General features: G+C 37.6%; 1 protein-coding gene across 1 annotated transcript; it reads left to right on the top strand.

The window, feature by feature from the left end:
• Window positions 1-9,556: 9,556 nt before the first annotated feature.
• Window positions 9,557-19,514, top strand: tmem170b (transmembrane protein 170B). Its single transcript, XM_079485376.1, has 3 exons — window positions 9,557-9,662; window positions 15,979-16,149; window positions 18,092-19,514. Exons 1-3 carry the CDS (start codon window positions 9,572-9,574, stop codon window positions 18,220-18,222), a joined length of 393 nt encoding a protein of 130 aa, XP_079341502.1. The 5' UTR covers window positions 9,557-9,571; the 3' UTR covers window positions 18,223-19,514.
• The last annotated feature ends 1,229 nt before the right edge of the window (window positions 19,515-20,743 follow it).

Genomic DNA, 20,743 nt, shown 5'->3' with positions numbered 1-20,743 from the left:
GATAGAGAGTTGTGTTCATCCTTTTTCATTTTTTTACAGAAATGAATTTCTTAGTATTTTTGTCTTGCATTGCAGTACAAATGAATTCTTAAATCAAGGTACAGCTACTTGACACGGAAAGTGTCCTAAGATATGAATGCTTTTTTCGCTTGTTTTAAGCATAGACTCACTCAATTTTATATTTTCTCTTTGAAAACAATTCGATTCAATATCTCAGGTAACTTTTCTCGTACATTGTTTTGAAATAAGTTAACTTTGTGATGTGCAGACGTTGTGCATTAAAAGTCATGAACCTTATAACAGCCGACAAAATGCACAAAGTGTCATGATTCTGCCGCATCGTGTCATGTTTCTCTTGGTTTAGTGGCAGGATCATGACAGAACCTCATGTTTTGTGTGGAGAGAGGCAATTATTGTTCTTATGGCCTTCAGTACTCTCTCTCCTGTCTCGTCTTTGTTCCCATCCTCTCGTTACCCTCGTTATTGACTAATGCCCTTCACCTGTTTCCCTCTTGATTTGCTCCCTTATTTAATGCCCTTGTGTCTTCTGTCTTGTGCTGGTTCATTGTGGTTGTGTGGTGAGTCCATGTGTCTTGTCAAGTCTAGTGCAGTGTATTTGTAGTTCTTGTTTTGAGTTTATGTTAAGTCTTTGTGTAGTTAGTCTTAGTCATGTTATTGTATCCATGTTTTGTTCTGTTACCCCCTCGTGGGTCTTTGTTTTATTATTTATTAAATTATTTGTTAACCCCTTACCCGCTGTCTGCACCTGGGTCCTCTCTCCGTGTCTCACCATGAGAATCATGACACAAAGTAAACATTTATTTTTAATGCAGTCGGCATTCATCTGAAAGAATGGAAAATAATTAAATAACATTTTCTGTGGATAACATTGACATGGAAAGAAACACACTTTCATTTCTGTCGGATGACCTAATACCGTATAGACTGAAAGGCCATTTTTCAACAGAAATAATGTCACATAGCTCACTGTAAATAGATCTCTCTGTGGCGACTGTTAAACGTCTTTCATATTTCACTGACTGTGTCAGAGATCTGCCGGTAAACACAGGGTCGTACCATTGAAACCACACACCCCACTGTGTAACATGCTGTTAGATCGCTGACAGTTTTATAACATCTGCGGTCCAATGCCAAAACTTCACAAATGATTAGTTGACCCCAAAATGCTGCTTTTTTCATGCAATGAATATGAAGGGCACAGATGCCGTAAAAGTTGGATTAAAATAGTCCATACATGACTCATCTGTTTTATTTTAGGTCTGCTGAAGACTTACAATGCTTTTAATAGTCTCATTTGTGTTTGCACTGCATGCGTGAAGACAATAACACTCCGTGCCAAGTTTAACGGCAGTTTCGTTTTTAGGTCACCTTGAATCTGATGCACACATACAGCATACAGAGTGGTTTGGAGGCGAGAGCCGCTGTTAAATCCATCAGCACCAATGAGAGAAAAAGAGGAGAACTTTAATATTGGGTTGAGCTACTGTTCCAAAGCACACATACACACACAGTGCTGTGTTTTTCCAGTGTTTCCACAATCTTTTCTTAAACCCAGTGCAGTGCATTTTTGCTGTTTAAACACCCTGTGTAGTACAGTTTCATATTTACTATAGTAAACTGTAAATGATTGTATTCACTACACTTTGGTGATGTACAGTACATTATTCTGTAGTATTCACTAAAGTGAATTGATAAAACTGCTACATGGAATTTTAATACAGTTTACTATAGTAAATGCTAAAGTATACATTTTTATGTGGATGTAAACTAATACATGTACAATTTTGTCCTGTAATACCTTCTGTATTTCTTGCAAGTCATTCAGTTTTTTTCCGTTTCTTCAGGGTGAGACAGACGAGAAAGCGAGAGGGGGAACATTCGACAGAACAGTGATTCCGGACCCCCGGGATGCGTTCCCTGCTGAAGATGTGAGAGTCTGTGTTTATTTTTATCTTCCGGTTGGACCTGGTTCTGAGAGGACAGAGAACATTGTAGGCTTGTCGAGGTGCAGAGACGAGGTCAAAAGAAACGTTCAGGTGAGGAGAGAGTCATTTAAAAACACTGAAGACCTTCTTCAGGTTCCAGATCATCCAGGTTCATTCTTTAGGTTACAAGTTTCTAATGAACTTACATTTGTTTTCATTACTTATACGTTGTCTGACTGGACTGCTTGAAGTGCATTTATTGTTAAACTACATTGACACATCATTAGAGCGCTTTAAAGATGGAGGAAAGCAACACCAAATACGGTTTGTTTGAGTTACCTACCGTGACCGAAAAATCAAGACTGAGCCAATTAACATAGACCGCGTCTGTGCATGTCTATGGTGAAGGTTTGGAATAAAGTTTCATTCCTGGCTGAACATTTGGAGCACAATGAAAAGTGGAAACTAACTCTTTCCCATCATGCCAACCCGTGCCACAAAAGAGCTTCATTTAGAAAGCTGCAGTGCTCTGTAATTTTCAGCCATGCAGATACTAAAAAAACTATTTTTTTCTAGCCGGTGACGTCATTGTGAGTCCAGACTGTTTTCACGGATGTGCAGTAATTGTGTTTACCGGAACATTTAGCATGTGGCACAGATGGATTGTTACATTAGCTAGATGAGATGTTAAATAACCAAATGACCTTTGTTTCTTTGGTGGGATGTTTACAAAGAGGGTCTAACACAACAAACACACACACACACACACACACATTCTGAATACGCACACATGCTGTATACATACAAACAGATACTGTATGCACACACACACACACACATACTGTACAGACACATACACTCATCCAATCCAACTTTATTTTTTTAAGTGCTTTAAAACGACCAAAGCTGACCAGTGCTGTACAGAAGAATAAATAAGACATCATAATAAAAGACATAACAGCTTACATGAGGTGCACAATTACATATATTATACAACAAAAAACATAACCGCGCAATAACAAGCGAACAAAATAATTAAAGTCAACATCTTACTAGGTGTCAAAGGCTTCAGCGAAGAGATGGGTTTTACACACACATGCTGTACATATACATATACACAGATACAGACACACACACACATGCTGAACACACACTGAAGATACTGTACATGCACAAAAGCATGCTTGCGTTTAGGTATTGAAATATATATTGCTTTTTTAAATAGTTTTTGTATGACTCATGGTGTACAAAACTGACAAATTTGCCATCTCATAAAACAGATATGAATTCCCATGAGGTCAGGCTGTGTGATCTAGGTTGTAATAAAATAAAGCTATCAGCCCCACGAAGCAGTGGGTTACAAGTGCACCCGTTACCAACTCATGGGGCTTATTGCTTTTATTTCATATGCATAGCAAGGTTTCATAAAATAAAGTAAATTAAATGATATTTACGCTAAATAATGCGATCAGCAGTTATAAATAGGGATACATAGCGAGAACCAGTGTTGGGTAAGTTACTCTGAAAGATATTTAATTAATTACTTTCTATATCCAACATCAACCTTATTAAATAAATAAAAACAACTACAAAAAACTATTCTTCTTAACAGACCAAAGTATAGAAATGTAAGAAGGATACATTAAAGCATTCCTTTAAAAGTTAGACTCATCATTTTGATGTGATTCCTACTACTGAATATATTAAACAGTATTTTTATTGAATTTATTCAATTACATCAAAAGTAACTGAAATTAAAGTAGTAATCCCTTACTTTACTTTTTTAAGTTATTAAGTTATTAAATTACAGTAACTTGTTACTTAGTAATAATAATAACTAAACTTATTTATTTATTGGTAGGACAGATTTATAGTTGTAAACTCTTTGTGTCGCCTAATGGGTCGAAAGAGTTCATCGTGTGCTGTCTGCTCTAGCCTTTTATTGTGTGTGTGTATTTGTTTGTTTGTTTGTTGAGATATACACTAGTGTGTAATGTTTACTCATCCTGACATCATGTGTTCAGTAAGACAAACATATGACTAATGAATCAGACTAAGCTTGATGTCGTGGTGCCGCGCAGATTCAGGTACAGGTAGACTACACACACACGGCTCCGCAGACAGAGGACATTTCTCAGCCGTTGTGTTATTGCAGGACGTGTGTGATAAGAATCTATCCGATATAAAACGCTTGAGTGGTAATTGTCTAGGAATGAGCTGCGAGGAAGCCATCGGGCCATAAGCACAGCAGGAGCGAGAGACAGAAGATGATAAGTGCTGTTCTTTACAGACAAAAAAACATCACTTCTAATGCTCATGTCATTTCAAACCTGAAAGACTTTCTTTCACAACACAGAAAAAATATATTTTGAAGAATATAACCCAACAACATTAACTACTACTGTATGGACACAAAACCACTAAGACACATGTCAACATGTTGTGTTCCTCAGAAGAAAGAGTTATATACAAACATTGTCTCTGTAGGTAAAATATAAATGCTCTCTCATTTGTTAATCACTTTAGAAAAAAAAGAAAAGGAGAAATACAGTAGTTCTGTTTCTCAATATTATTTACAAAGAAGTTACATCTGCTTCATATTGGTCATGGCTCATCATAACAATTAAATTGTGACGGTATGAAATAATTTGTGACTCATAATAAGCAGATGATTTTGTCATGAGACTCAAATGTGATTAAGATCATGTCAGTGTTTAAGGTATTTTTGTGTACAGTCTGTAACCACCGGAAGAGTCCTGTAAACCTCAGGTTAAATCTCTTGCTCGGGTTCAGGGGAAGTGAGACTTGGGATCACAGCCACATGAAACCATCCCGATGACCTCGACTAGTCTCGTGATCCTACAAAACATCCATCAGAAGACGGGTTCCACAGACACCGCATGAATCTCTTCTGCATTGTGTGTTTTCCCCGCTTAACTCATCACTGAAAGAGGAAAGAGATTGTTTATTTATGTTCAGAAGTGCCCGTACAAATAAAAAGCACAAATGAGGTTATTCCTTTTTCATGGTCTTCTGAATCTCAATGTTCTCAAAATAATCTGTAATTAAAAGTTTAAAGGCAACCAAAACTAAAAACACAAAGTCGGATTAACTTTGTTCGCACAGATGCATTCGAAAGCTGCCTTTGTAATCCCATCAGGGATGAGAGGAACCCAAGCTGACAATATTTCAGTCGGGCGTGACCTGTGTCATAGCGGACCATCTATTCTGTTGAAAAAAGAAGTCTGGTTTTAAATGTATGTGTCTTGTGATGTGTCTTACCTGCCCTGCAATCATGAGAACTAAGATAAAACTGGCAAAAGGCAAGATCAAACATCATTATGATTTAAAGGAAAAGAGGATGTCTGCATCATGTCTTCCAACATAAATGTCTGCGGGCTTTGTCATGAAGGGGAATTCTGCGATAGAAGATCTACTCCCTGAGGGCCTGTGGTTAAAGCGATGAGGACCAACACCTTCAGGTTATAACAAGAACATGATAGGCATTACTTAAACCTCAAGTGTCATTTTAATAAATGAGCCATTCCCAGAACTTCACAAAAAAATCACAAAGTCTCGCCTCCTTTTTTGACACTGGGTTGCCTGGAGCATGTTTAAGATTGAAAGGAGGACCCCTCTCTCACCCGGATCATTGGTGAGGAAACACACACTATCGTTTCACTTATTATTCAGTTGTCTTTAAGATGAACGTAATTATACGATTCTATAACAGTGAACTAGATTTAAGACAGGGTTGTGATTCGGTTATACGACTAAGTACATCCTTCAACCCAAACAATGCTGGTAAACACCTAGAGGAAAATGTGATCGCTCTTTCATAGCTCATGAGATTCTCTGTGTTTCATTTAGCTCTCAGATGTTCCTATAGTTGCTTATGAGAAATAAAAATGAGAGTGTAATTGTTAAAGTGAACACCGTAAACCCAAATGCTCAAAATAATCAAACAGATTAAGCACTGTAGGCCTTCATTTTGTAAAGTTCTACTTACTTAAAAATGTTAAGTTCCTGAAATACATTTTTATTTTGAGTGAAGTATAATGATTACTTTTGATTAACTTGGAAGTTTTGAAAAATTACTTTGCTCCTTTTTCAATTTACTTAATTTAAACACATCGAGAAGGATCTCCTATACCCAGCATGCTTTGCGTCAGACAGCATTACGAGAGTGAATTTTAAAATATGATGACGAGAAGGATGAATGAAATATTTCAGTCACACTTAGTAAGACTTAAGAACTGTGAAATCTGAACTTTTTTACTTAAACCAAAAACTCAAACGAGCTCAGTTTGAGAAACTGTTGACATCTCTTTTGAAACTCTGATGACGGAGACATTTGTGAGACGTCTGACTCTTTTCTCAAGAGAAATATTTGAGTTAAACAAACAATTCAATTTGCTCTCCATAAAATCGTATTGAAAAATCGCATTTGAAAACTGGAATATTAAAGAGATCTGTGTAAATGAATCGCTTGTTAGGTAAGAAATTGAAATACACAACTTCCTTTAACAACTTAACAAGGTGTTTATCCCCATACGTCTCCTAAAGTCTCATTTTTACGATCAGACGTGTTTTTGAGTGCAAAAGAGTAATCCATAAAAATCCCGAAAGGCTTAAAATCCCCGGGTTTGGTTTCCGTAGCTCTAGGATATGTTTTAGTTCATGCAGGTACAGACAGGTATCTCACAGGTGTCTGCAGGACCAGTTTTAGTTTATGGCCGTGATCTTACAACCGATTAGCGTTCAGGTTAAACAAGGTTAAACCTTTAAAGTCCCACATCAGTAGCTTGTACAACCAGTTGTTATTTGTTCAAAACAAACTCAGGAAAGTTGAACAGGTGAAATCTGCCTCAAAAAAGCCACAAAGACCTTTTCTGTTTGAACTTTTTCCGCAGTCGATCTTTCCCATCGTCGTCTTTGTCAGAGCACGGCTGTGTATTAAAAGCATGGGCTTTGAAGTCTCACGTGGATGGCTGCCGGTCTTCGCTCCGTTTGTTTTAAGTGAAGTGTGTGACAACAAACCATCAGACCACAGAGAAATGAAAGAGGAGGTCTGGAGTGATGAATAGACCTGGGTGTCCTGTTGCATTTGTGACTCAGGCTGCGATGGGATCGGGCCGTAGAGTCGGGTCACTCTGACAGCTGTGATATTTACATGAGTCACCTGAAGGGACGGAGAAAGAGAGAGAGCAGAAGACAATGAAACCAGAAACAAGTATGAATACAATGAGAACTCCCTTCGGATTGGGTTTCACAGTATAAACAAGTGACGCACGCATTCTGATTCAGAATCAATCTTTCAGATTCACACCTGGAGCGATTCTGAAGACAGCATCTGACATGCTCATCTGTTACCAACTGTGAGAAAAATACCTTTCTATTATGAGAGCAGTTCTCAAATTTCTTCTTTCTAATATGCAAATATATCTACGTACAATTACAGATATACAAATGTAATATTTAAATATTACAGAACCATTTTTAATTCCACAAAGAACAATTCAGTCAAAGGTTCTTGAAAGAAGCATCTCTTTCTTACCTTTTATAAACTAAAGATCCTTTGTCTCCACAAAGAAGCTTTTGTGAAACAGAGGTTCTTCTATGACATCGCGAAGCACCCTTATAGCGGCATGTTTGTTATAAAAGCAATTTAAGTCTATGCAATCTTTTCATTTTATAGATGTTATCAGTATGTGTTTTTTATCAGTATGTGTTGGTTGCCAACTTAGCATACACCCATTAAGAGGTGGGAAGATGTGCTCTTATTGGCTGTCTTTTCATCATAATAACATAAGTATATTTAGCAAATGATGGCACAAATATATTTTTGTCTACGTGAGAGAGAGCGAGAGAGAGAGAGGAAAAAGAAAGAAAGAACAATTACTACAATGTAAGCTTACAGCACTATCTTGTGGCCAATGTGCAAAACCACATTTTTGTGTTCTTGGTTTCCCTCTGTCTGAACAGACACATTTGTGTATCGCCATAAAGTGCGATAGTTATGTATTCAATCAAACCTCATTAAAATCAAGGCTATAGAAACTTCACAGGAGATGTGTTTGTGAAATGCAAATCATATGGTTGTTTCTTATGGTGACTTGAAGCTCCACCTTGACCTCAACCAAATCATGTGCTATTAAAGCACACGGATGAATACATTATGGCATAAATGAGTGGTATCTGCTCAAAACAACTTCATTTTGATATGCTCTTTTTGTTCCTTACCGACGTAAACATTTGGTAGTCACCCTTGTTTTTAAGCTTTTTATTGGTTTTCTTTAAAGATGGATTGTCTCCATGCAACCATTGCTATTTCAATGCTCTGGGAATTAAAATCTGCTTTCAGGGAAAACACCCTTTGCCCTTTGGAAGAGCTGGGGGTTTTCTTCACAAAAGAAACAAACGTCACCGCACAGGGCCTCCGTCATCTCCGATCAAATGTCAAAAAGTCATTTCATTCTGAATTGAAGTGTGACGTTCTCCTCACGTGACCTGTGATTTGGGGATTATTTGATACATGCAACAATAGGCTGTTAACAAAGAGAGTACAGAAGCTTTGAGGTTTGTAAGATAATACAAGCGTAGACTCAAATATCAGTCCGGTAAATAGTGTAAAATGATAAGGGTGCATGTCAGTGTTCTATTGAAATTGCCATTACGTCCAGTAAACCTGTTCTGTGATTCTGATACCAACTTCATTGTTCAAAAATCAAAAGGCTGCAAACAAAGACATATGTGTATATGAGAATATGAGAGTTTATAAACTTGCTGCATGAAGTGGGATATTTTCTTATTGGGTACTGATATTTAGCTTTATAGATTTTAATACGTTTCATTTGTGTGTAATATTGTGTTTTATTCTTTTTGTATGTTGGATATATATTAATACAGTCCTTTAAATATGAAAATATAAAAATTGAATATCAATAAATATATGAATATTCTATATCATATTGTATCATATGTACAAAATGTGAAATAAAACATTAACAAATAAAAACAACATAAATATAACCCAAATAACGTATGTATTAAAACGATATCAATATCAAATAAATATGGAACACTTTGCATTATGTAAACAGATGCACCTCCGGTTTCATAATCATCATTTTTAAAATCTCATTTACGTTTTTAGATCTTAAAGATATTTGTTTAACATTTTAAACAGGTTCTCATTATTCTGTTGTTTGTGTAGCTGAAACACGAAGTTCCTCTGGACCAGCGTTGAATATCATATTATTGAATATCTATACATCATAAATATCCTCCTTTATTTTATATTTTCATTCATAAACTACATCATTGGTCGAAAATTAAATCTACCCGTTCACCTCCCTTTAAGAGCACTGCGCCTTTAAGAGCCGTGCAGAAGCGCCGGTACGAGTGTGTGTGCGTGCGTGTGCGCGCGTGTGTGTGTGTCAGTGTGTGTCAGTCGTGCCCATCATGGCCCCTGAGCAGCAGCTGATCAGACCGATCAGACAGACCCAGCTCGTCCGACACCGGCACCGGTGAAGAGGCTCCATGTGTCCCTCATCATCTCCATCATCGTCGGTCGGATATCTGAGCAGAAGGGCTGCGCTCAGCTCCGCCAGCCCGGTGTCAGCATGAATAAGGATCACTCCACGAATCTGTCCGTGCAGCGGGTCCTCAGTCTCTGGGTCCAGGGCACGATACCGACCCTACAGGACTTCACAGGTACGTGCACACGAGATCGGGTCCAAGAGGCTTCATGTGTGTCCGCGCACAAACGCCACCCAAACCGGTCAGTCTATTGTACCGGCGGACACGCGCGCAGCTGTGCGCATCCGACGTGAACAAGGTCACACTTTGCATCACTGTACGCTGATCATTTACGACCAACATGTATATGTTTTGTCACTGAGCTGGTGTAGTGAGGGAGTCAGATAACAATGCCATTGTGCTTTGATTTATGCTATTAAATAATTAATAGATTTACCGTTGTGTGACCATCATGGTTGTGTCAAATATGTAGTATGAGCACAGTGCACGTCCAGAGACAAAGAGATTTTAAGTGGTGTGACATGATATGATCACTATAACACAATATGCATTTTATGTGCCATGACTGTAATGCAAAGTGTTATCCTTTAACATCTACACATCTAAAAGCTAATCCATGGTGGATGTGGTTAAACAAATGATGCTGACATGTACAGATGACTCTGCCTTACTTGTATGCTTAGATATCAATGTTATTTGCTGTAGTGCATTAATACATCTTCACCTGCTGTGAAATTTCAAGCAACGGTGTCATTTATTAATCTTTGGTTAATCATGTGTCCAAGCATCCTCTCTGCTGGCTGCAGTGGACCACATTGCACTAATTCCCGGTGGCACATTGCTCTCCACATGATGCTGTACTCGTGTGCATCTTCTCCTGAGCATTTTACACCTTCGCTCTCTTAACTTGACAGTCCCACTTGAGTTAAAACCTCAACATGAGCTCTGTGTGTCAACCATCGATTCAGTGTCCAGGGTTTCTGTAAATAACTTAAAAAACTGTCCCGTGTCTAACGAAGTCTAGTTTTTATTTTTAATGTTTAGTTTGATTTGAGAGAAAACTACTGGACAAGCTGGTCACAGCAGGTCAGTGGATGTTCTTTGAAGAGAGAATTAAACGTAATGTTCCCAAAGAACAGACATGCGACACGCCCGTCTTTCCCTTCAGAGATTTTGCTAGATTATTATTGATCTATTCTCAATAAAGCGGCGTGGACAGCTTTGTTGTGCCAGAATTTGTGAGAGAATCGTGGTAGAACTGTCAGAGGAATTATTCAGACAAACATACAAAATCTGTCATCATTAATTCACCACTGTGTCATTCCAAGCATGTATGCTGTTAGTTTTTCTGTAAAACACAACAAAGGAGAGCAATCTGAATTTTAATGAAATCTTTTCTCTCATACTGACCACAAAAAAACACTATAAAATCTAAATATAACAGAAAATCTTCTGTCTATTCATAACTGTTGGTGGTTAATTTGAATGAATTTATATAATCTCATTTGAATCTGTTTTTGGACAGTGATGGGTTCAGGGGCGGGGCTTCATTTTTGCTTTTTTCTATTGATCATAGATTTTTCCTTTGAATACATCAACACGACACATTAGTTTCCACGGAAAATGTTAAATTTGATTCCTTCAAAAACTGTTTTTTAGTTGACCTACTCTCCCTCTGGAAAGAGAAAATCAATCACTTCAGAAGCTTCGGTCAGTGAAAGAAACAGCTGTGTTCTCTCTGTCTGTGCTGAAATAAAGCTGCAGGTGCACAGAGATCACACACAGATTGTGACATGGGTTGAGAGTTCATCGTGTTGTTTTTGTCATTTCCTGTTTTGGTCAGTGAAACTAACCTATGTTATCATTTCATTCCCTTCTGCCGTGAATTTGTGCCAGTGAAGCAAGCTTAAGATTCAACAGTGTAGTGTTGCGGAGATACACGTGGAAGATTTTGACATCTATGTATAGGGCGTGAAATATTTAAATGCGTAATTGGTTAAAATAAAAACAGAAACTGTAGCAAGCATGTTGCGTGATTAAAGATCATTCGTGTCTGTGGCCGGAGGAATGACAGTACACATAAAAGCATGTAGACACGATCAAACCGTGGTGGTAGGGCTTTCACAATTATTAAATAATCGTCTCATCGCAATTATTTGACATAATGGCAATTTTTGTTAATCCTTAGAAAACCAGGATGATCGTAAAAAGGGTGCTTTTGTTTGAACTTGCATAACATTATATGTTTTGCTTATAGTCAATATGTTTTCTTGCACAGCTGCTATATAAATAAAGTGGACTTGCCATTTTACATCCACCATCCTTTGTTACCTTCCAATGACAGTTCATCATCATTTGACTTATATCAGATTTTAATAAAAGCGTCTGCTAAGTGACTAAATGTAAATATCAGATTTGTATTTTTCGAAATTTATGAGTTTCATTAAAGTGATTCCAGGTTTTCTGTATCTACACAGCAATACGACATCCTCATTTCTCTATTCAGACTTGTTAAGGTCATTCTTAAGGGAACAATACTAGTTATTTAAAGAATTTTCACATTTCTTGATGTATCTTTATTTGATTCATTGAATTAAAATAATTGACATGTTATAATTGACAAAGCCTTTAAGCAGACAATTAATCGCCACTATCTCAATTATTTAATAGGCAATTCATCCAAATTTCATCGTAGTGAGAGCCCACGTGGAGGTCCTACAGAATCTTAAAGTCAACACACACTTGGTATTAAATACTTCAAAGTGTAATTGAGTATTCCTGTATCGTATAACTGACAAATAGACTTGCAAAGATTTACTTTTAAAGTACTAATTTATTGAGTGTATATCAAACTGTACTCCCTTAAACCAAAATAGAGAGTTTCTAACTGCTGTAGTAAATTTTCGGCATTTCTATAAGTATACAGTACCTGTTGCATAGTTGCAGTTCAAACCAAAAGCGTAGTTGTAAACTATTGCTTACTCAAAGTTTATGACTGTATCCTTAAAGTATACTTCAAAGTATACTTTTAGAAACTACAAACTGGACCAATTTAGATCCAGGTTAGTATAGTACGCTTTTGAGTATACTACTAGTTCATTTATATTACTATTAATACTTGGACTTTCCTGAAGTATATATATATGTGAGATGCGTGCTTTATAACCCAGTGAGGATATAGATGAAGGTGCAGTTATCTCTGTATGCTGTGGCGGAGCTTCCTGTGTGGAGAACAAACAACAGCCAACCAACACTTTCACATGCAGGCACTACAGTTCAACAGCAGCACTTCAGAACACATGAACATTTCTTCTGTGTTTGTTTGTGTTCTCCTTTGCTTCTTGTGTTTATTCATGAAGTCAGATAGTTGGCCTATGGGTTTGTTTATTTCTACGTTTAGAATGAGAGAAGTTCGGTTGTTGAATAGTGTGTGTGTGTGTCGTGTCAGTTCTGGTCTTTGTGAATGCGTCGACACTCCACAGCCACACAAAAGTGGCTTTTTGTAATCTCAGAAACTGCCGTATAGACATGTGATGTTTGAAGAGGCCTTTCACAAGCACAACTCTTTACATTGAGCACCTCCTCTGTTTTCATTTTAAACACAAACCTCGCATGAGACCTAGATAATCTAGCACGCGTTTGCTGTTGTGTGGTCACTACTTTGTAGGGCTGCTCGATTTTGACACAAATCATGATCTCGATTATTTAACACGATTAGTCATTAACCTTTAAAACAACATAGCAAATAAAAAAACTTTGCTTTTAAACTCTGAATTGATCTGAAAAATAAATGTAAAGAAATGGCACTGCTGAACCGCTGTAAAGGAAATGTGTGAGCTTTGAATTTATACTACAAGAAAAGAGAGGATCCTTGCAAAATGGAATGCGGCACAATAATCGTTTAACTCGATTATTTCGTTTTTTTTAATTGATGAAGGCCAAAACTGACGATTACGATTTATCTTCGATGAATTGCACAGCCCTATTACTTTGTATTGTTGTGATGTATGTTAGTGATTATTCTTGTCACTCTTGGATCCTTGTGCTTCGGTGTATCTTTGTACTTTGTTTCTCTTTGGTTCAGTCTCTATTTTTCTAGATCCACGAAAAGGGAAGAGAAACTTAAAGTTCTCTCACTTCTGTCTATACCCAAGTCTCTCTTAATGACTCTCTGTGCTGAAGGTCTTTATGTATCTTGTTGAGTATCTCTTTGCTAATGCATCGATGTCCTCCTCTGTCTCTGCCTCCTCTTCTTTATTTGTCTCTGTGCTTAAGTGTCTCTCCCTTACTTGATGTCTTTGTTATTGTGACTCTCATCCAGCATCTCTGTGCTGAAATGTTTGTCTTCCTCTTTTCTCTGCTGAAATCATTTTCTCTATATGCATCTCTTTGCTACATTGTCTCTCTCTTACAGTTACAGTATGTCTGTCTTGAAGGTCTCTGGTACTGTCTCTCTGTATTACAGTCTCTCTCTTTCTCTTTTACTCTCTTTCTCTCAGTTTATGTATCTCTATGCTACGGTGTGTGTGTGTGTGTGTGCTGAAGTGTCTCCCTGTTACTGTATCACTGTGATACGGTGTGTGTGTGTGTGTGCTGAAGTGTCTCACTGTTACTGTATCTCTGTGCTATGGTGTGTGTGTGTGTGTGCTGAAGTGTCTCACTGTTACCGTATCTCTGTGCTACGGTGTGTGTGTGTTAGCTGAAGTGTCTCACTGTTACCGTATCTCTGTGCTATGGTGTGTGTGTGTGTGTGCTGAAGTGTCTCACTGTTACTGTATCTCTGTGCTATGGTGTGTGTGTGTGTGTGCTGAAGTGTCTCACTGTTACCGTATCTCTGTGCTATGGTGTGTGTGTGTGTGTGCTGAAGTGTCTCACTGTTACCGTATCTCTGTGCTATGGTGTGTGTGTGTGTGTGTGTGCTGAAGTGTCTCACTGTTACCGTATCTCTGTGCTATGGTGTGTGTGTGTGTTAGCTGAAGTGTCTCACTGTTACCGTATCTCTGTGCTATGGTGTGTGTGTGTGTGTTAGCTGAAGTGTCTCCCTGTTACTGTATCTCTGTGCTACGGTGTGTGTGTGTGTGTTAGCTGAAGTGTCTCCCTGTTACTGTATCTCTGTGCTACGGTGTGTGTGTGTGTGTGTTAGCTGAAGTGTCTCCCTGTTACTGTATCTCTGTGATACGGTGTGTGTGTGTTAGCTGAAGTGTCTCTCTGTTACTGTATCTCTGTGCTACGGTGCGTGTGTGTGTAAGCTGAAGTGTCTCTGTTACCGTATCTCTGTGTTACGGTGCGTGTGTGTTAGCTGAAGTGTCTCTGTTACCCTATCTCTGTGCTACGGTGTGTGTGTGTTAGCTGAAGTGTCTCTGTTACTGTATCTCTGTGCTACAGTGTGTGTGTGTGTGTGTTAGCTGAAGTGTCTCCCTGTTACCGTATCTCTGTGCTACGGTGCGTGTGTGTAAGCTGAAGTGTCTCTGTTACCGTATCTCTGTGCTACGGTGTGTGTGTGTTAGCTGAAGTGTCTCTGTTACCGTATCTCTGTGCTACGGTGCATGTGTGTGTGCTTTGGCCGAGGGAATAGAATCACTCATAAGACTGCAGTAGTACTTGTCACAGCATGGCTCTACTGTCAGAGGTTTTTGTGTTGTTGGGCTCAGTGTACTGATAACACAGTTTGATGGACGTCTCTCCCTCTCTGTGGTTCACTCTTCACAATCACGTGTTTGTGATAATCACATGTGTGCGTGCACTGTTTACAGACTTCCAGCACAAAAGCCTTTGTGTCTTGACATTACGTCTCACTTAGCATGCGAGCGGCAGCTTATGGTTTAATCAATACGTTGTGTGTTTGTTTGTGTGTCCTCAGACTAATTTACAAAAAAGCAATGCATTACACTACTTGACCAAACCTTTGATATTCAGATGATCTTTTCTGTCATGTTTTGTACGGGTATCACATGCTTGCATGTTTCCGATATAATGTCTTTCTTTTCCCATTAAAGGCTAAGCGCTTTCATCAGCACTATACAGTATGTGCAAGTATGCAGTTGGTTATTTGATACAAGCGTTTTAACTTGTCAAATTACAGTTGTCAGCAGATTTCCCCTCATGAGCTCATGATTTCTTAAACCTTTATCGTTTGCATGCAGATGCATTTTACAAAGTTCATGACAACAGCAGTTTGATAAGCCGTTTCCCATGATGCTCTACAATAGTCTGGAATCTTCTATAACGGTCTTGAGCTGATTCCTTTTGAAATTATTACTGAAATTGTTGGGACATTTCAAAGACATCATTGGTTTAACAACTGATAAATGAACTAATAAGTTTGTTAAAGTTTTTTCAGCAGACTTTCTTCACAAAGCAGTTCCTCTTTGATTCAAAAACAGAACTTCTCAAAAAAGAAGAACAGAAGAATGTGTTTCAGTTGTGTTGTGTTTTCTGTAAAAGAGCCGGCGCTCTGACCGCTCTCTCTTGTCTTTGTTTTTCTCTGCAGAAATGTGGTACTGTGTGTTTCTCTGGTCTCTCTTCTCGTCTCTCTTCGTCCACGGCGCTGTAGGTCTGCTCATGTGCGTGACGCTGCAGCGTCATAAGAGAGGTCGCTTCATCACGGTGGTACTCACAAGCGTGGGATTCCTCGCATCGCTCACCGGAGGAGTCATCACCAGTACGTCAACATCTACTTCTGCTTTCCATTAACAATAATATCTGCATATTAACCCTGAGCCAAAACTGACCTCCTTTACTTTCCTTGCTAAAATCATATAGATACACTACATTAAACAGTAACAAATACAACAGCCTTAAAGACTTCCGGCATTGTAATGAGAGTCATATGTTCAAGCAGTACATCAAATATATATTTTCCTATATATTATCTGTGTACATATATTAAATCATTTAATATATGATCCAAATTCAGACATGTAAAAACGCTTTCAAATGATTCAAAAGTATTATCTTAATACTTTCTTTTAGTTAGACATTTGCAGAACACAGCGACAAACCTAAAGCTTGACAAATAATAATGATTTATGGCACAAATTCCGTGGTCAAGGTATACCGAGGTTTGAAAGGGGAAGGTTTCAAAACCACTAAAAATGTATGTGATACCGTTTCTAAGGTATGAGCTGTGTTTACAAAAAATAAATACTTGTGTATTACTATAATGTTTGATGTTTAGGCCTAATATATGGGCTATGACACAAATACCTTTTCTTAAAAAGAGTATTATAATTTTAAGGCTTTATTTTTACCTGACATATATGTTCTATGAATGTTGGTTGAAAATAAAATGTATTCGTGTCCAGTTGAAAAGTTGTTGTTTGAATACGCTGACATTTAAAATTTTTGTGTTGCAATACCGTGAAACCGTGACACTTTTGCGAAAGGTTATCATGCTGTCAAATCTCATTCCAGCCCATGCCTAATGGAGATACAAGCTTTCAGAAAGACATCAGCGATATTTGACAGTACATATATATAATAATACATTGTTAATATTTAAACATAATACAGTATATTGCATAAAACATAATAAATTGCTGCTTTTCATATTTAAAAGATGATATAAATAAAACCAATAAATGGAAATGTGTTATTTAATATATTGCTTTATACAAAAAGAAAAGAAACCATTCCAAATTTGTATTGAATCATCATTTCTAGATGTATTGTGGTTATTTCAGTCCGGTGTCTGTTGAATTTCAACAAACCTCAGGAGTGACAAAGTCATCCAACAGCAATGTGAAAGACTGACAGCATGACAAGACACATGAAAACTGTGATTAAAACTCCAGGTTAAGTTTTCTACATTTCCTAAATACATGTACAAATGTAGAAATATGACTGTTGCATTGCTTAAAAGTGAACATGAACAGAATACAGAGCATACTTTTGCATAATAAAGTTTCTCTAGTTTTAATTTATTTCCTTCTAATAAATGCAAATACAAGAATTTTTTTCATGTGGAAATTGGGAGAAATATTGTTCTTAGTATTCAGAATTAAACTGGCTTATTTTCCCATATATTTCCATATATTTGTGTTGCGTAAGGGTTAACCTATCAACAACCACGCAAATAACTTAAAATAAGTATACTTAAACCTTGAGAAATAATACTTCTTGGTGTCTCTAATACTTTAAAAGAGCCATTTTTCATTTATTAATGTTTTAAATTTGCGGATTCCGTAGCTCCCGTACCTTTATGAGATAGAAACGTCTGATGCTTAGCAGAAGAGCATCTAGCTATCTACATTTACATTTATGCATTTGCTTTTATCCAAAACGACTTGCATTGCATTATACCATACACTTGTTTCTGAGTATGTGCAATCCCTGGGATCGAACCCATGACCTTGTCGCTCATCTAAACCGATATTGTTTTTGCAGGACCGAAAAGTACTAAAAAAATCCCCCCTAAAATTCACGGATGGCTCTTAGATAATTTCTTATGTCTCTGATGTGTATACAATGCAGATCGTTGAACTATCAACATGAATTGACCTCTTTACTTTCTAAACTCTGGGATGTGTGTTGTGATTCATCCGTGCATGTTATTTATAAAGCTGCAGGTGTGTGATGTCATTGTTTGTGATGTCATTGCTCAGGTGCGGCAGTGGCGGCTGTGTATCGTGTGGCGGGGAAAGGCATGACTCCATTAGAAGCTCTGGTGTTCGGCTTGGGCCAGACGGCGTTCACCGTCATCATCTCATTCTCAAGGATACTGGCCACGCTCTGAACGGACAGACTCGCTCACGGATACAGCCAATCAGCTCACAGGAGAGGAGAAAATGGGTGTGGCCCAGGTGAGTGGCCTGTGGTACGGTGAGATAACTCGTGACGGAGGAGCCGCTGTATGAAGCCCTTTGGAAAGGCGTCTATCGGTTCAGATCACCTAGATGCAAAACAGCGTAAGAGCTGTGTACAAGCCTTTGTAAGAAACCCAATCAACGTGCCAATTGCCTTGACGGTGAATTACGATGACTCTATACACGTCTTGAACATTTGTAGTTCTTGCACACGGATCGCTGCAGCTTTATGTCGGTCGGTGTAGCCGTAATGTAGTAAAGTGGAAACAAACCGCCACCATGATCACGCCATAAAATCTCTCTCTCTTTCTTATTCTCTTTTCTGTCTCACTCTCCCTTACGAGCTGAGCGTTCGGAAACATTCCTGTTTGTATGTAAAGACTTTCTCTCCGTGTTATCACATCAATCTCTTTTCCACTTTGCACTTTTTGCATGTTGTTGGAAGGTGCTTTAATGCTCTCGAAGTGTGCGAACGCTAAAAAACATGGACACCATGCATTCAAAGATGTTTAGGAGTCATCTGGTCTTTGTTATATGAATTCATCCAAGATGGAACAAATCCCTTTTTAAAATGGAAAGGATTTGCGTTAGATTTCTGTGAAGCATTGACATTTCGATGTTATCCGTCGGTTTGGATTATATCATGGGTACGTTCCCCCCGTACATGTTGGAATCTATACTGTTGTGCTTGTAAACTGCTAGTCTTTATGTATAATCCACTGAATCCAGCATTACTGTGGCAATACTATCCCAGCGCATATATGGAGACTTTCAACCTTAGGCCTTAAAAGACGAGACGCACGGCTATCGTGAACTGATCATCATGAACTGATTCAACACACTTTGAAAGAGTTTTGTGGAGACGATCCTCTGCCACACGGCTGCTTTAAAAACCACGGTGATGTTAGGGGACCTAAATGTATTGTACTTGAAAGGTCGAATGCAGAAGTTCTGAGGCCATGAGGAAACAAATGGATTTTGGGATGTAGTGTGTGAAAACTGCAGATTGCACTTGTGATACTGGAATTTGCCTTCCATAAGTTTCCCAGTATATACAGCAGATCTGTCAAGGCCATTTTGAAGCTATTGGTTGAACAATGTGAAATGTGTTTTACCTCGCATTTGCCACTAGCATATTCACGTTATTTTACGTTTTATGAATAACCGTGATTTTAATGCTGTAATGAAATGACCATTTGAGATTCTGAACGTAAAGGAATAGTTCACACACAAAGTGGTCTCCAATAACATTCCATAGTAGGAATTTCATAGACTTGGTCAAGTCAATGGGGACATTTTTGTGTGAACTATTCCTTTTATCATTTATCAAAATATTTTATATTTATTTTATTTAAAACATTTTTTAATTCTGGTAACACTTTCTATGAAGTCTTACACTATATATATATATATATATATATATATATATATATATATACATAATACTGTATATACCTATATTGATATATTTAAATGCCTAATCTATCATTTTGTTAAAAACATTTGCAACTTTGTTACTAAATTGTCAAGTATTACTTTGAAGTATTTAAAAAGATTACCCGCATTTTCATATGAAAGCTTTTCAAAACGATGCCAAATGATTTCTTTTTATTCATATAGATCTTATTTTATACTAAAATGCTTCATATTTTCATATATTTTAAATGTCTATTAACAGTTATTCCATGTGTGATCATTGTGCCAAAGCACATAACATCTGCGGGTCGCTTCAACATGTATGGTATGAAAGAAGTGATGTCTGATGTCACAGATACGCACAGAATTTCTCTGTTCTTTGTTTGAGCTAAAGTATTCTCTATCTCTTCAGCTTTAGTACTTTTAAATTGAATATTGTTTTTTACACATTCGTTTCACTTTTGTATTTTGCAAACTTCTAAGCACTGATTCCTGAACCTGTTTTAAGATTCACAGAAACAAGCGTAAAGTTTCTCCTTTTGTTGACACTGTGAAAGATTTTCATATGTAGTAGTTTAAGGTATTTATGAGGACATGGGATGATAATTTCATTCAGATGCAAGTAGTAGTTGAGCGTCAATTTAAGATAAACCCAGCAGAGAGCGCCAGTGTGATGTGAATGAGCGTTTATTCCTGAAGAAACTGTTGTAGTTTTGGACTGCACACTTTATTATTATGCAATTATTTTAGTCATATTGTCATATTGAGAGAGTCGTTGTTTTGTTTATTTATATTTAAATTCTTGATTTTAATTTATATTACTTCTTAGCATTGTTGCTTCAATTTGCATTGAACCATTCTACTCGTATTTTTATATAATAGTATGTATAGTATGTAGGCTATACAGGGAACAGCATGGGAGTTTTATGTAAGTTTTGCAAACCCAGATAAACATACATTTTCAAAAATGTTCTGTATGTCTAGTGCACACTATCCAGTGTGCTCCTGCATCATACAGTGCAATACATTTGACAG

Source organism: Barbatula barbatula, assembly GCF_947034865.1.
Source record: "Barbatula barbatula genome assembly, chromosome: 21".
NCBI lineage: Eukaryota > Metazoa > Chordata > Actinopteri > Cypriniformes > Nemacheilidae > Barbatula > Barbatula barbatula.
Note: the sequence above shows the minus strand (reverse complement) of the source record. Positions and strands in the feature narration are given on the sequence as shown.

What these genes read in the sequence shown, in the direction of transcription:
- tmem170b (XM_079485376.1), top strand. Translation starts at nt 9,572, where the DNA reads ATGAATAAGGATCACTCCACGAATCTGTCCGTGCAGCGGGTCCTCAGT. An exon ending in GACCCTACAGGACTTCACAG is followed by an intron (nt 9,663 to 15,978) that starts GTACGTGCACAC and finishes TTTTCTCTGCAG; the next exon opens with AAATGTGGTACTGTGTGTTT. An exon ending in CACCGGAGGAGTCATCACCA is followed by an intron (nt 16,150 to 18,091) that starts GTACGTCAACAT and finishes GTCATTGCTCAG; the next exon opens with GTGCGGCAGTGGCGGCTGTG.